The sequence below is a fragment of the Neopelma chrysocephalum genome, unplaced genomic scaffold (assembly GCF_003984885.1).
Source record: "Neopelma chrysocephalum unplaced genomic scaffold, ASM398488v2 Primary Assembly neopelma1_43, whole genome shotgun sequence".
In the NCBI taxonomy this organism is placed as follows: Eukaryota; Metazoa; Chordata; class Aves; order Passeriformes; family Pipridae; genus Neopelma; species Neopelma chrysocephalum.
In genome coordinates, this window is record NW_020897702.1 from 19,422,328 (window position 1) to 19,434,555 (window position 12,228).

The 12,228-nt window shown below is 38.3% G+C and overlaps 2 protein-coding genes across 11 annotated transcripts in view; both read right to left on the minus strand.

The window, feature by feature from the left end:
* On the minus strand, window positions 1–3,823 carry CCDC89 (coiled-coil domain containing 89). 2 transcript variants are annotated; one of them, XM_027677535.1, is made up of 2 exons: window positions 2,462–3,823; window positions 1–1,221 (listed from the first exon to the last, which is right to left on the minus strand). In XM_027677535.1, the coding sequence occupies exon 2, from the start codon at window positions 1,202–1,204 to the stop codon at window positions 185–187; it is 1,020 nt and encodes a 339-aa protein (XP_027533336.1). In that variant the 5' UTR covers window positions 1,205–1,221; window positions 2,462–3,823; the 3' UTR covers window positions 1–184. The 2 variants fall into 2 exon arrangements, with proteins under 2 accessions (XP_027533336.1, XP_027533335.1); XM_027677534.1 differs by lacking the exon at window positions 2,462–3,823 and adding an exon at window positions 2,241–2,332.
* A 114-nt stretch (window positions 3,824–3,937) lies between these two features.
* The window catches only part of SYTL2 (synaptotagmin like 2), a 50,277-nt gene continuing 41,986 nt past the window's right edge, over window positions 3,938–12,228 (minus strand). For all 9 annotated transcript variants that reach the window (XM_027677503.1, XM_027677504.1, XM_027677506.1 and 6 more), the window contains 9 exons: window positions 12,034–12,128; window positions 10,232–10,351; window positions 9,091–9,260; window positions 8,550–8,652; window positions 7,937–8,107; window positions 7,189–7,267; window positions 6,181–6,280; window positions 5,262–5,467; window positions 3,938–4,265 (listed from right to left, as the gene is read on the minus strand). In XM_027677503.1, the coding sequence (XP_027533304.1) occupies window positions 4,120–4,265; window positions 5,262–5,467; window positions 6,181–6,280; window positions 7,189–7,267; window positions 7,937–8,107; window positions 8,550–8,652; window positions 9,091–9,260; window positions 10,232–10,351; window positions 12,034–12,128 (1,190 nt within the window). In that variant the 3' untranslated portion in view covers window positions 3,938–4,119. The remainder of the gene's footprint in view (window positions 4,266–5,261; window positions 5,468–6,180; window positions 6,281–7,188; window positions 7,268–7,936; window positions 8,108–8,549; window positions 8,653–9,090; window positions 9,261–10,231; window positions 10,352–12,033; window positions 12,129–12,228) is intronic.

Consider the following 12,228-nt stretch of genomic DNA (forward strand, 5'->3'; position numbering starts at 1 on the left):
TTTAACAGTGTAGAGATTTACTTAGGTAAAAGTGTAATGACAAAAACCAGTCCTTGTAGGGAGGTTTAAACCAGTGAGGATGTTACAAAGAATCCAGAAGATGGCCCCACGGAAAGGAAGAAAATGCAGTGGTGAGTTACCACAGAGGCACCTGCCAAGGAGAGAACAGTGGAAAACGATGCAGTTATGCAACAAAGTGACGGAGTTTGACATTCAGTGCTCTTTCTTTAGTCAGCAAGTCCATACTGTGCTTTCTGTAAGCATCGAACCGCAGAGAGAGCTCATTGTATGCCTGCTTGCTGCTTTCCAGCTGTCCTTGGAGCTGTTGGACCTTCAGATCTTTGTCCATTGCTGCTGCTTCTTCCTCACAGCACCTTCCTGCTCTCTGCATGGCTTCTTCTGCAATCTCCAGCTTCTCCCCCAGCTGCTGAATCTCCCGTTCCTTATCTTGCAGAGCTTTGCCTCTCTCCGTGGCCAGGTTCAATAGCTGCTCTTTCTCCTTGTGTGCCCTCTCCAGCTCAGCCCGCAGTTTGGTGCTCTGAGTCCTCTGCTGACTTTCTGCCCGCTCTGCCCTTGCAACAGCTTGTTGGTGCCTCTCCTGTAGGAGTTGCAGCTGCTTCTTCAGTGAATCCACTTCCCGAGTGTAGGCACCTGCTTGGTGGGTCTGAGCTTCTAGCAGCTCCTTTTCTCTCTCCTGGGCTCTGCAACTCTCATAAGCATGTTTCTCCTGCAGGGAGTATAACTGCTGTGAGAGCTTCCTGGCCTGGGCAGCCAGCCGGAGCACTTCAGCTTCCTTCTCCTGCCGCAGGCGCTTGTTCTCCTCCCACAGCTGCATGTGCCGTTTCCTGTGTTCATTCTTGAACTGGATCATCTTTTCATGGTTGTTGGCCAGATCCATGAAGCGCCTCTCCAAATGCTGAATCTGCAGGGTCTGGGTTTTAATTTTCAGAGCATCCTCTGTCCTTAGTTTCTCCAGCTCCGTGTTGAGCTGCTCCAGGGCCCTGCAGCGTTTTTGTGTGTCATCTGCTTTCTTTGTCAGCGTAGAGATAAGATGATGCTGCTCTTCTAGGTGTGAAAGCAGCAGTGCTTTCTCCCTCCACTCCTTGGAGATATCACAGAGTTCTTCCAGGCCTTTTGTCAGATCATCCATGTCTTTGCCTGTCTCTGGAGCACCTGTAGAGTTGGCCATCCCTGCCCCTCTCATCCTGAGCCATGGAGCCCCTGTCTCACACAAAAACAAGAAAAAATGTTATAGTGGCTGCTTCTCTTAGTGACACTCAGCATGATTAAACATTACCCAGTGGTTGTGTGGTCAACACCGGTGCTATAAGCTGGTGGAGTTTCTCTGGAAGTCTGGAGAAACTGATGTGGGGGGACAGGACCTCCCAAAACCAATGTCAGCCTGAAACCATACAGCCCTATAGCCCTCCCCACATCCTTTGGTTCAGAGTCAGGCAGACTGAGAAGAAGGTTTACAGACTCCATGAGCAAAAGCAAGAATATAGGCTTAGTATTTATGCAAGCCTATTCATTTGCTGATTTAGCTTTGTTAATTATTCCTTCTCAAAGTCCTGCTGTTATAGCCACAAGAACTACTATCATCATATTTTGGTAAAAAGCTTGTAAGTGATAAAGCTGTAAATAATTCCTTAAGCAATCCTTCTCCTTTGTCTTCATTTTTTCCTACAGACTCTGTATTATAACTGCAAATAAAGGGAGGGTTACATCAGACTTCTAATTAATTTATAAGATTTTAATAGTATATTACTCATTAAAAATAACTGAATAGTCTTATCCCATGCTTAAAGATTTATGAACAAAATAAGAGATCTATACAATGCTAATGATTACTGAATGCCCTGTAATACAAAGACTTTGTGACTGGAGAAGCAGTTCCTCATTTGAGTTTTGACACTGATTTGCTGAATTATTTAAGGCATGTAATTTTAAAAGGCTGGTTCTTCTAAATAAGGGAAATATTTGTATTGCATAGGCACCCAAATGATTATTGGTGCCAAATCACACAGTATGCTACCCAGACATTTGAAAAATTAGCCTAAAACTCATCTACAAGTTTTTCATGTAGATGCAGACCTGAAACTACACAGCACATGAAACAGCATGCTGATAATCAGGTTTAGTGAATTCCTGGGCTTTGACTGGAGATAAAGATAGGATGTGAGAAAGCACCAGTTTAAAGCAGGGATGAAAAATAACGTACAGCAAAAATGGATTAACACCTGTGAAGCAGGTAGAGTTTCAGAGCTGTGTAGTAGTGACAATCAGTACGGACACCAGCTCTGTCTCCACCATCCTGTACTCTCCCACCGCTGTTGCTACCTTTGATCCTGCCAAAACATTTCAAAATAATGGAGAAGGGGGAGAAGGACTGAGAGGTTTAGGCCATCCAGTGGAAATATAATGAAGAGCAGGGTTTAAGAAGAGAAAACTATTTTCTTACCAGGTATTTTCTTTCCCCTATCTGTTTGTTATCACTCCTGCTGTGAGGTTCCGTCTCCATGGAGGTGAGACGCTGAATTCAGTCACCTCAGAGCTCATGACCTTATATGGGCTGGTTGGAGCTGGGCCAGCCCCACCAGGGTGGCTGAAAGAACTGGCAGTGTTTCTTAGCAAACAAACATTGCTGATACTCTCAAAACCACACAGATTTGGAAAAGGAAAGAGAACTTCCACAAGCTTGGAGAACTCCTCAATCTCAGCTTTTAATCCTGTGAAACTGTAGGTCATGTTCAAAGCAACATATGTTTTCAGGTGAAAAATTAATTCATATAGGCAGTGAATACAAATAACTTAGGTGCCTCTTTTCTAGAATCACCACCCTTTCAGGAGTGTCTCTTTAAGGATATAGAATCAAACCAAGTGCTGTTACCATTTCAGAACAAATACATTGTTCTGAAGTGTCATGTGCGCATGCTCCCTAGTCATATAGGAAGTGTATTTGTCTGGCAAATTGGAAGCTGTGGCAGCTACCAATCTCATACAAAACACCTGAAGCAGTAAGATATCAAGGACTTGCAACTACTTTCAGCGTTTGTGAACTCCACAGGCTGCCTTGGTTCATGAGAGTGAAAGTGGGTTCCCCAGCAGGTTGAATAGCACCTTCCCTTTTTCCCATTCATAGTGTATAATAAATTCCAAGTAGCATTTAAATTTCTAAAGTTAAGTCAAGCAATTGAGTTGGAACTGTGAAGAGCTCATTTCTCCCAACTAACTGAAGTTGCAAGATTTCACGGGCTTTTAGACATGCACAGTTGGAACAAATAAATGTGCATTTATTTTCAAAAATGTTTTCTCTCTGCATTTTGTTATATTGCATGCTGAATGGTTAACATAAACCACTGGGGTTTAATGAACATTGAACTCTCTATTTAGTTTTAAAAGGCTGCTTTTTATTTTAAAAAGTAATACATTTAGTACTTCATGCATTTATTTATTAGTAGCATGCATTTCTACAAGTTACAAATTCCAGTCTTATATCTTATGCTGCAAAACTATTTAAGCCAAGACCATCATAGTCCCACCAGTCCCCTAATGGTGGCACTGAAGCACAGGTAAGTTACTTCTTGTGAAAAACCAAGCTAATAGATACAGGTACAAACAAGCACACTTTAAAGAATAAATACCCAACATACTTGCCATCACTAAAATTGGCACAGTTAGATCCTTATGAGTAGCACTAGAAATAAAAAAAAAAAAAAATCACCTTTATGTCTTCATTATTTAAGAGTAAGTATTGCAAGATGATTAACACATATATATAAAGCAAACCTTTTATAACTCTGATTTTTTACAGTACATTGGATCCTAGTCCTCTGCGCATTGTAGAATAGGACATCAACAGTACCACTTCATGTCATGCTTCTTTCACTGGAGAAGCAACTTACATATCCTAGAAATGTACAACTACAAATTTACATAATGTTCTGTGGGCAAATGTTTAATTTGAAATATGAAGTGACATATGACAGCACAAAACCAGAACGGCAACAGAGCAAAAACTGTCAAAACTGCTACTGTGTTCCTCTTCCTAATTTTATCCCCCACACCTTCAATTTCATTCCCAATGTTTCCTTTTACACTAGCAATTAAAAAGCCACCTTATTTTGTCAATTTTGCAACCATAAGCATCCTGAGAGGTAGTGTATCTTCTATCCAGGTGTTTGGAGAGTTCATCATCTTCTCCCAAAGGGCAGTTTCATCTGAAGTGGAATCCATCCAGTCTACTCTAGTTCCATAGCTTTTGCCTAGAAAAATGTCAGTTTTAGGAGAAACATTACCTAATATGCTGCAGAGTTGAGAGCAGACAATCAAATCTGCCTGCTCTAAAATGATTACACCTGCTGAGGTAGCTGACCTAGTGCTTTGGAGATCCAGTTCTGCATTTTTGATCTTGAACAATTCTGTCAAATACAATTAATGACAGTTTCACACAGAAACTTTGTCGTCTTTCTCCAGACTTTTTCCTTGTTATCCTTAGTTTTTTGTCTCAATACATCTGAGAAGATTTAATAATAAAACAAGATACTGATTTTTGTACTGAAATGGAACATCGAGTATTCTAAAATTCAGACTGAGATTTACTATTCTGATTTATAATTTAGTTATTCTGGTGAACTGTGCAAGAAGTTAATTTATGAAAGGTAATTTTTACATTGTATTTCTTGAGAAGACTCCAAAACCATCTTCCCTTCAGACCAGAGAGCAGAACGAAAGGGACAAATAGAAGAACTGTATGTTTTTACTGTTATTATATCTGCACGTCTTATATTCCCCTTATGCTAAAAGCTTATTTGCATTTATAATTTTTCCTATTCAAGATCTTCAAATCTTATCATGCATTCCTCATCTATCCTTTTATTTCCACCCCTTGCTGTCTTTACACCACACACCTAGTTTTTGCATGCATAAGTTTGTAAGATGTTATCACAATTTTGGGTGCAGGAATAGCATATTCTTGTAATCGAAACAATACCAGATACAATGTATGCCCAGACAAAGGTTTATTTCTAATATTTTTCCTTAGTTGTCAGTCATGCTAACACTACTATTATTTACATTTCAGGATCTGCGCTGAAGAATAGGTAAGTTTCTGAATGGAACTCTTCAGTAAATAGATAACTGAAAGGTTATTCAGTGATCTTCTCAAAATGAGAAGAAATGGAAAGGAAATAAGGAAAAAAACCCAACAACTTATGAACTTATTTCATAAGTTAAGTATTAATGTGGTAATTGTCCAGTACCTGTTCCAAGGCCTATCCGGAGACCTCCCAGAAAGTGGTTCGCTAGTTTGTTGTGGTCCCAGACTGTGAGTTCTATGCAGGCTTCTTTCAAATCTTCTGGTCTAAAGCCATCATACACCATGGTGTGGTTGAATACTGGATTTGTAGTTTTTGCAACTGTCCTTGTTTTCTGGCGACTTTTTCTGCTAGTGTCTGGAAGAATGGTACTTCAGAAAGAAAAAACACTGTCAGTTTGCACTTATACACCCTAGCCTGCATTAAACATACTGAAAAGGCAAAAGCTACTGATTAACGTTGTGCTTGGCATGTTAGAACATGACTGAAGATCAGATGCTTTTTGGAGATGAAGACAAGGGTCCTATTCTCAGTTCCTTACAAGCAATACTGGCAGCATATATCTATCCTTGTACTTCAGAGGATGGAAGGGCAAGTCAAGTGGGGAAGAGGTACAAGTGAGTTTCCTTGCTGTATTATACTGACACCAAAACCTTTTGTTGCTGCCAGAGATTTCCCCAACCATCTTGTTATTCTTGTCTCTTTACATTTTTAGTCTGTATATGAAAAGGAAGGGGGAAGAAATACAGCTATGCTTCTCATTTCTGTCTCCTCCCACAGTTTGCTAAGCTAAACCATAGTCTTGCACAAACGCGCTTTGTTTAAATGCGAATAAAAGCAGGCAGAGTTTGACCTGTCCTTCCACCAAGTAACAGAGACAAAACTAAAGTGCAGTGATTACACAGGACCTTCTCCCAGTAACTTTTACTTGGTGGTATATACTTACCATCTTGAAGTTGCAAGCCCCGCAGGAGAATTTGCATGACAGTAAAGGAGAATCAGAAAACAATTCAGTGGGGATTTTTTAATATGAATGTAGAAAAATTATTAGTCCACCATGTTTGATGCCTTCAACAATTCTTACCACTTAATAAAAGAGTTGAGCCTGTTGCCTCTCAGAAGAGGAAGGTTATGGCATTCCTTCACCCAGATGTGGACCTCACCAGTAGATAGAGTCTTCTTTCCTGTAAAAATAAAACAAAACATCTGCTTAAGCAGATGACTTTTAAAGGTAGTTTCTATGATGCAGCAGTTCCTGCACATTTGTAGAGGTGATATTCAGCCTAGACTTATCTCACATCTTAATTCAACATTTCTCTCTGTACTCTGGAAGCTGAAATCTTCATCCCATCAAAGTAGTGCAAGATCACATCATGTCTGGATTCCTACAAAAAATTTGCTTTTATTACAGCAAGCTACTGGTCTTCTCTTTCCGAGCCTTCTAGATAAAGAGATCAGCTTGTCTTCATGCTATGTGATGTTAGCATTTATTGCTGCTCATGCTTTCAAAAAAGCTCCTTTGTGTTCTAAATATATTTGATTCTTATTGACTGACTGACTGTCTGGATTAAAGACCTGGCCTAGCTTCACTCTCAGATCTGTCCATTGTCAGTTGTCAGACAAGATTAAACCAAACAGATCATACTGCTATAAATTTTTGCATTCTAAATACTTACTTCTATTTCCTACATCTAGTATTGCTTCAATTCAGCATGTTGTCATTATTTATTTAGCACATCACAGCCCTGCCTGATGATTTATAATCTCTAAAATTATTGAGAAAACAGAATTTTATTACACATACATTGCACTACAAATCTTAGGTTATAACAATGAGCTAATTTCTTCCATAGTAACCTTAAAAACAGCAAAAGATCCCAAAGTAATCTTTGGGATCCTTAACTGAATTCACAACCAGGGGAACTTAATCCTCTAGGAATAAAAAAAAAAAAATCTACTTTTATGTTAAAAAAAAGATGTCTGAAGTGATTGAAAAGCATTAAACAGATTTTTTTAACTAAAAAAAAAAAAAAGAAAAAAGAACAAAACCCCCAAAAGGCCTGACAAACCCAAGCAAAGCAGCAATGCTTACCTCCAGTGGGGTGTGGGACATACTGGAGTGCTAGTTTCATCTCCCCTCTGTTTTCTAGATTAAGAGCCATTGTGTAAGTCTGAATTAAAAAATTAAAAAAAAAAAAGTAAAAAAAATATCTCTATACCTACAAATCTCAAACTTTGCAGTTCATGCACAGAGAGTTTACCATGCAAATTATTCCACTGGAACCAGCTTGACTTCTACATGAGGCAAGTTTTTTCTCTTGTTTCCTTATCAATTAGTCTTCCCTCAGTTTACAGGACATGAGATTTTAGGGCACTTTTAATCACTTGACAGTGACTCAGATACATAGCTCTTCTACTAAAGCAGAAAACTAGAGCCAGAGGAGACAAACAGGCTTTGAGGGCACATTTTTCCACTGTTGTATGCTTATTTAAAACTAGAAAATATATTCTTCCAGTCAGGAAACTTACCCTTTGTGAACAGAAAGTGCATTTCTCTAAACTCATTTCTTTAGGAATGTTTGTCTCATTTAATCCATTTAAAAATCAGCCTCAACAAGAATTGTCTTGCAGAAAGGCACAAGAATATATCACTTCTTCATAGACAGTCACGGACTATCTATAGGTGGAACGTGGCACCTGTTAACATTTGGTTACATTTGCCTACCCAGAGCAGCTTAAAAATTAGTCAAATTAAATTAGTGCTAAAGACTACCATGTTATCCCTGTTTTGTTCTGCAAATTACAAAACTTGAGCAGAAAATACAAAACAGCCAACCTACCCTTGGCTTGAGGGGAAACCAGTTGATCTGCTTGTTGGATCGATCATTCCAGTCCCAAGTTCCTAAATCCAACTCCACTTCACCAAGGAAGCTGTTCCTCCCAAAGGTATCATTGTGCCAGACAGAGATATTAAGGCTTTGGTCCTTTAGGAGATCCTTCTCAATTTTATACTGCCCAGAGGAAGAAACAAGGACAAAAAATTAAAACAAGATGAATTTTTAATCAATGCTGTGTCTGAAAGTGATAAGGTTAGCAAAAATGTGTCTGGGTTTATAAATCCATAACTGGTCATTCCTTCATTTCAGACAACAACCAGACAACAACCAGACAACAAACCATAAAACCCAGCTCTTTCCTTTTTATTTCAAGCATCTTAAGACCATACTTGGCTTGTATTTGTTTGCAAGAAGTATAAAACAGTCAGTGTTCTCAATGCTATATCCAGAGTTCACTGTAGAGTGAAGGACAATGGAAGGACACAGTCATCTCTACAGAGCAATCCCTTTCATGCTAACATCTCTTTTGAGTGCATCTAGACCTGTGCCTAAAAGTTAAAGTTCCTCATACGTCCCACATGCAGTATTTAATTTCTAGTAGTAGTTTGATAAATACCCGCAGTATTTCATTATAGACTGGATTAAAAGTTTTCTTTTTGACAGAAGTCTTCCGTTTGCCCAACTTGTATTTCTCTGGAAGCAGGTAGGTCTTTACATACCTAAAATTTAGACAGGCTTGTTAGAAGAGAAAAAACTCACCCTCTCCAGCTTCCTTTTCCAAAACACACAAGTATTTGCTTATAAAGTGAAAGAAATCCACTTAGGTAACCATTATGTTGTTCAGCTTGTACATTTAAGAAATAGAACAACAGGGGTGATGTATAACATCACCACTTCCTTATAATACCCTTCTCCGAGGGTATATCTGTTGAAATGTCTCCTCAACACAAAAATACAGAATGTATAACTGTAGCAGGCTCAGATATATTTATAGGCTCTAATCCTACCATCTGAAAAGTAGAATATTAAAAGAGAATTTAATATTCTTAAAATTTTGAATTTCCCATATTAATATATATACCATTTTATAATGGTAATTCTATATTCAATCAGAGTGAAAATAAATCAGAGAAAATAATTATATTCTTTGTACTTACGGGTCTGAGCGCTGTCGCTTGATATCTGCTACTGCCAAGTCTTTACACTGGCAAATAAAAATGTGGAGCTCGTTCAGCTGTTCTACATAATCAATAGCAAACTGAATGTTCCCCTTCACATCAACATTGCCAAAGTCTGCACTATAGATGCTCATTAGACTTCCGCTCACCTGCATCATACAAGAGGAGAAAAGTTTTCCAGGTATTACATTTCACCAGATACTTCAAGATTAGGGTAGAAGTTATGCTCAGAATTCAGACAGTAAAGAAATCAACTGTGTCTCTTTGGATGTAATAACAAAATGTAATGGACACCATTTTACAAGCTCCTCAGCCAGAAGATTAACAAGAGAGATATTTTGAAATCAAAGGTGTTAGACCAAGTTTTCTACAAAAAATTTGAATGCATTTATTGCATTGAGATAGAAGAAATGAAATTATAGGATGCTGTATATCTAGAGATTGCCTGTTATCAGATCCATGAAATATTACTTCTAATTTTCTTCAGCTGATCTTCCTTGCAGAAAGCAGAGCTTAAGAATTTAGGACTTCCAAAAATACCAACAAAAAGACTAGTGGATAAAGTCTATATGGCTGAATTATGCACCTAAATATGTAGCTAAATAAAATGCTGAAAATTAAACACTACATATAGAGAAAGATGTATATGTTTTCTTTTAATGTCAACATCGTTCCCAAAAATTCTACTCTTCCTTACTGAAAGTCCACATAAACAAATGACTTTTGGTTAGCTAATTCACTGACTCAATTACACATCCAACATTCCAATAATGTCTTCTGCTTTCACTTATTTCTCCCCCCTTTCTCCTTTCCTAAATGTTTGTTCTACATAAATTGTTCCTCATTTTCAGCTACAAATGTAAGCTCTTAGGATAAAATCCATCTCTCTCTTCAGAGTCCTGAACAGGGTCCAATATGTTACTGGAAAAAAAAAATTTATTTTATTTGCTTCAGGCAATTTCATGCAAGGAATTACATTATGTTCATATAACAGAGATGGAAAGAAAGAGACAGAAATGCCAAGGGAAGAAAGACAAGAGGAATGAGAAGAGCGATGAAATAACGTTTAAGAGATTAGCAATAGCAAAGTGCCATTAAAACAAGGCTTTGGTTTACATACAGAGGATAAGGAGGCCATGCCAGAAGAGCCGCTAAGATTGGTTAGAGAGCTGGGACTCTTCTTGATTCTGCCAAAGGAATAACTGCTTTCTGATGCTGTATCTGTCTCTCTGTCATCACTCTACAAAAACATCACAGAAAGAAAGTCTGTGTACTTTCTTTATAATCATAAAGAACATTGAAAAAACAAAACCAAACAAGCAGAATTTTAATGCAGACTGAGACTCAGTGGAAAACTGAATTTAAATTCCCTTGTAGTGCAACATGAATAATCTTTCTTGAATTAGGTCATGCATTTAAAGTTGAAAGCAGATTTTTCTGATGAACAACATACACTGATAATTTTTTTTATGCAGCAATGGTTTTTCTGTTTTAAATCTCAAATAGCAATGAAAAAGTACAAAGGTAAGTGTATTGGGACAATTATATTCAACTTCTCTACATCAATTTCTCATGCATAAACTTATGGAAGTGATAGTGTTCAGGTCTCTTACCAGTCCCTTTCTGCTACATAGCAAATGCTATCAGTTCAATGCCTGTATCTGGAGGGCAGCTGGCTGGAAGGTAACATGCACAGAACAGCACTGGATACAGCAAATGAGTTTTGCAAAGTCTTTCTTATAAGAGGCAAGCAGGACCCTGCTTTTCCATCACGGAATTGCAGTTTTGGTTTCCTTGGTCATTATCAGGTTATGTGCTTTCAATCCCATTCCATCTCAATGCTATCTCTGCACTAAAAGATTGATTTACTTCCCATATGTGCCTTGGCATCTTCCTACACAAGCTGTTATGGACAACATCATCTCCCTGTTGCATTCCACCCAGAAACAATTTACATTCCCCTCTCCATTAAACACTTTTGAAATGATGTCATAGATCTTCTAATAAGAGATGCAAGATTAGTAAACAGCAATTTCTACACACATTAAGGAAATTATTATTTATATAAATAAATATATAGCATATAAGCAGTTTGAATAAGTCTTTAAAAAAATCTGTTGATTGTAGCTTCTCTAGTTATGTCTATACTCATAAGTAAAATGAGGCCAGGATTGTTCCCCATTTCAGAGGTTAAAGGTAAGGACTGACTAATGTCCATCCTACCTAGCACAAGGCTTCTTGACAGAAAATTGATTTGGAGAGTGCTATTTGGAACTGTACAAAGTAAATCCAGAGAGTGATGTAACTGTTAAGCAGTGTGGATAATCAGTCCTGTTACATGGACTGTTTGAAAGACAGGAAAATCCTAAGTCCTTTTATAGGGGAGGGATAGATAGTGATTAGACACTTTAAACTAAGTGACTTTAATGGCTTTAAACTGAATGCCTCTCAACTAACTGACAGAAGGTGGGTTTAGGTTAGATAACAGGAAGAAATTCTTTACTCTGAGGGTGGTGAGGCACTGGCACAGGTTGCCCAGAGAAGCTGTGTATGTCCCATCCCTGGGAGGGTTCAAGGCCAGCCTGGATGGGGCTTTGAGCAACCTGGTCTAGGGGAAGAGTCCCTGCCCATGGCAGGGGATTTGGTATTAGATGATCTTTAAGGTACCTCCAAACCAGACTGTTCTGTGATTTTGTGATACAGAATCATAGACATCATAGACCAGACAATTCAAGTTGCTTATCACTTTCAAACTTCAGTGTCATTTTAAGAGATTTGAATATGGCCTCAAGCTTGTTCCAAGGTCCACACCATGATGATGATAACAACTAAAATCAGGAATGGCATGTTGTTGGGAATTTCACTTGCATAGAGTTAACAGACAGGTACCTGAAACTATAATATTTCAGAGATGGAGCTTACCTCTTCCTGTAGGAATGATGGTACCGACTTGCTAAGCCCTTTAAGTTTTTCAGGGTTGGAAAACAGCTTATCAGGCTGTGAAGGCACTGTGGAAACTGAAGAGCAGTAATTCAAAAGGCTTCAAACCATGTTTGTACTTCAAAACAGTGAGATTCCATAACAGGACACGGTTAGAAACAAACCACTTCAGATTAA

Bases quoted from the DNA above. Each gene is read 5' to 3' on its own strand.
- CCDC89 (XM_027677535.1), bottom strand. From the start codon at position 1,204: ATGAGAGGGGCAGGGATGGCCAACTCTACAGGTGCTCCAGAGACAGGC.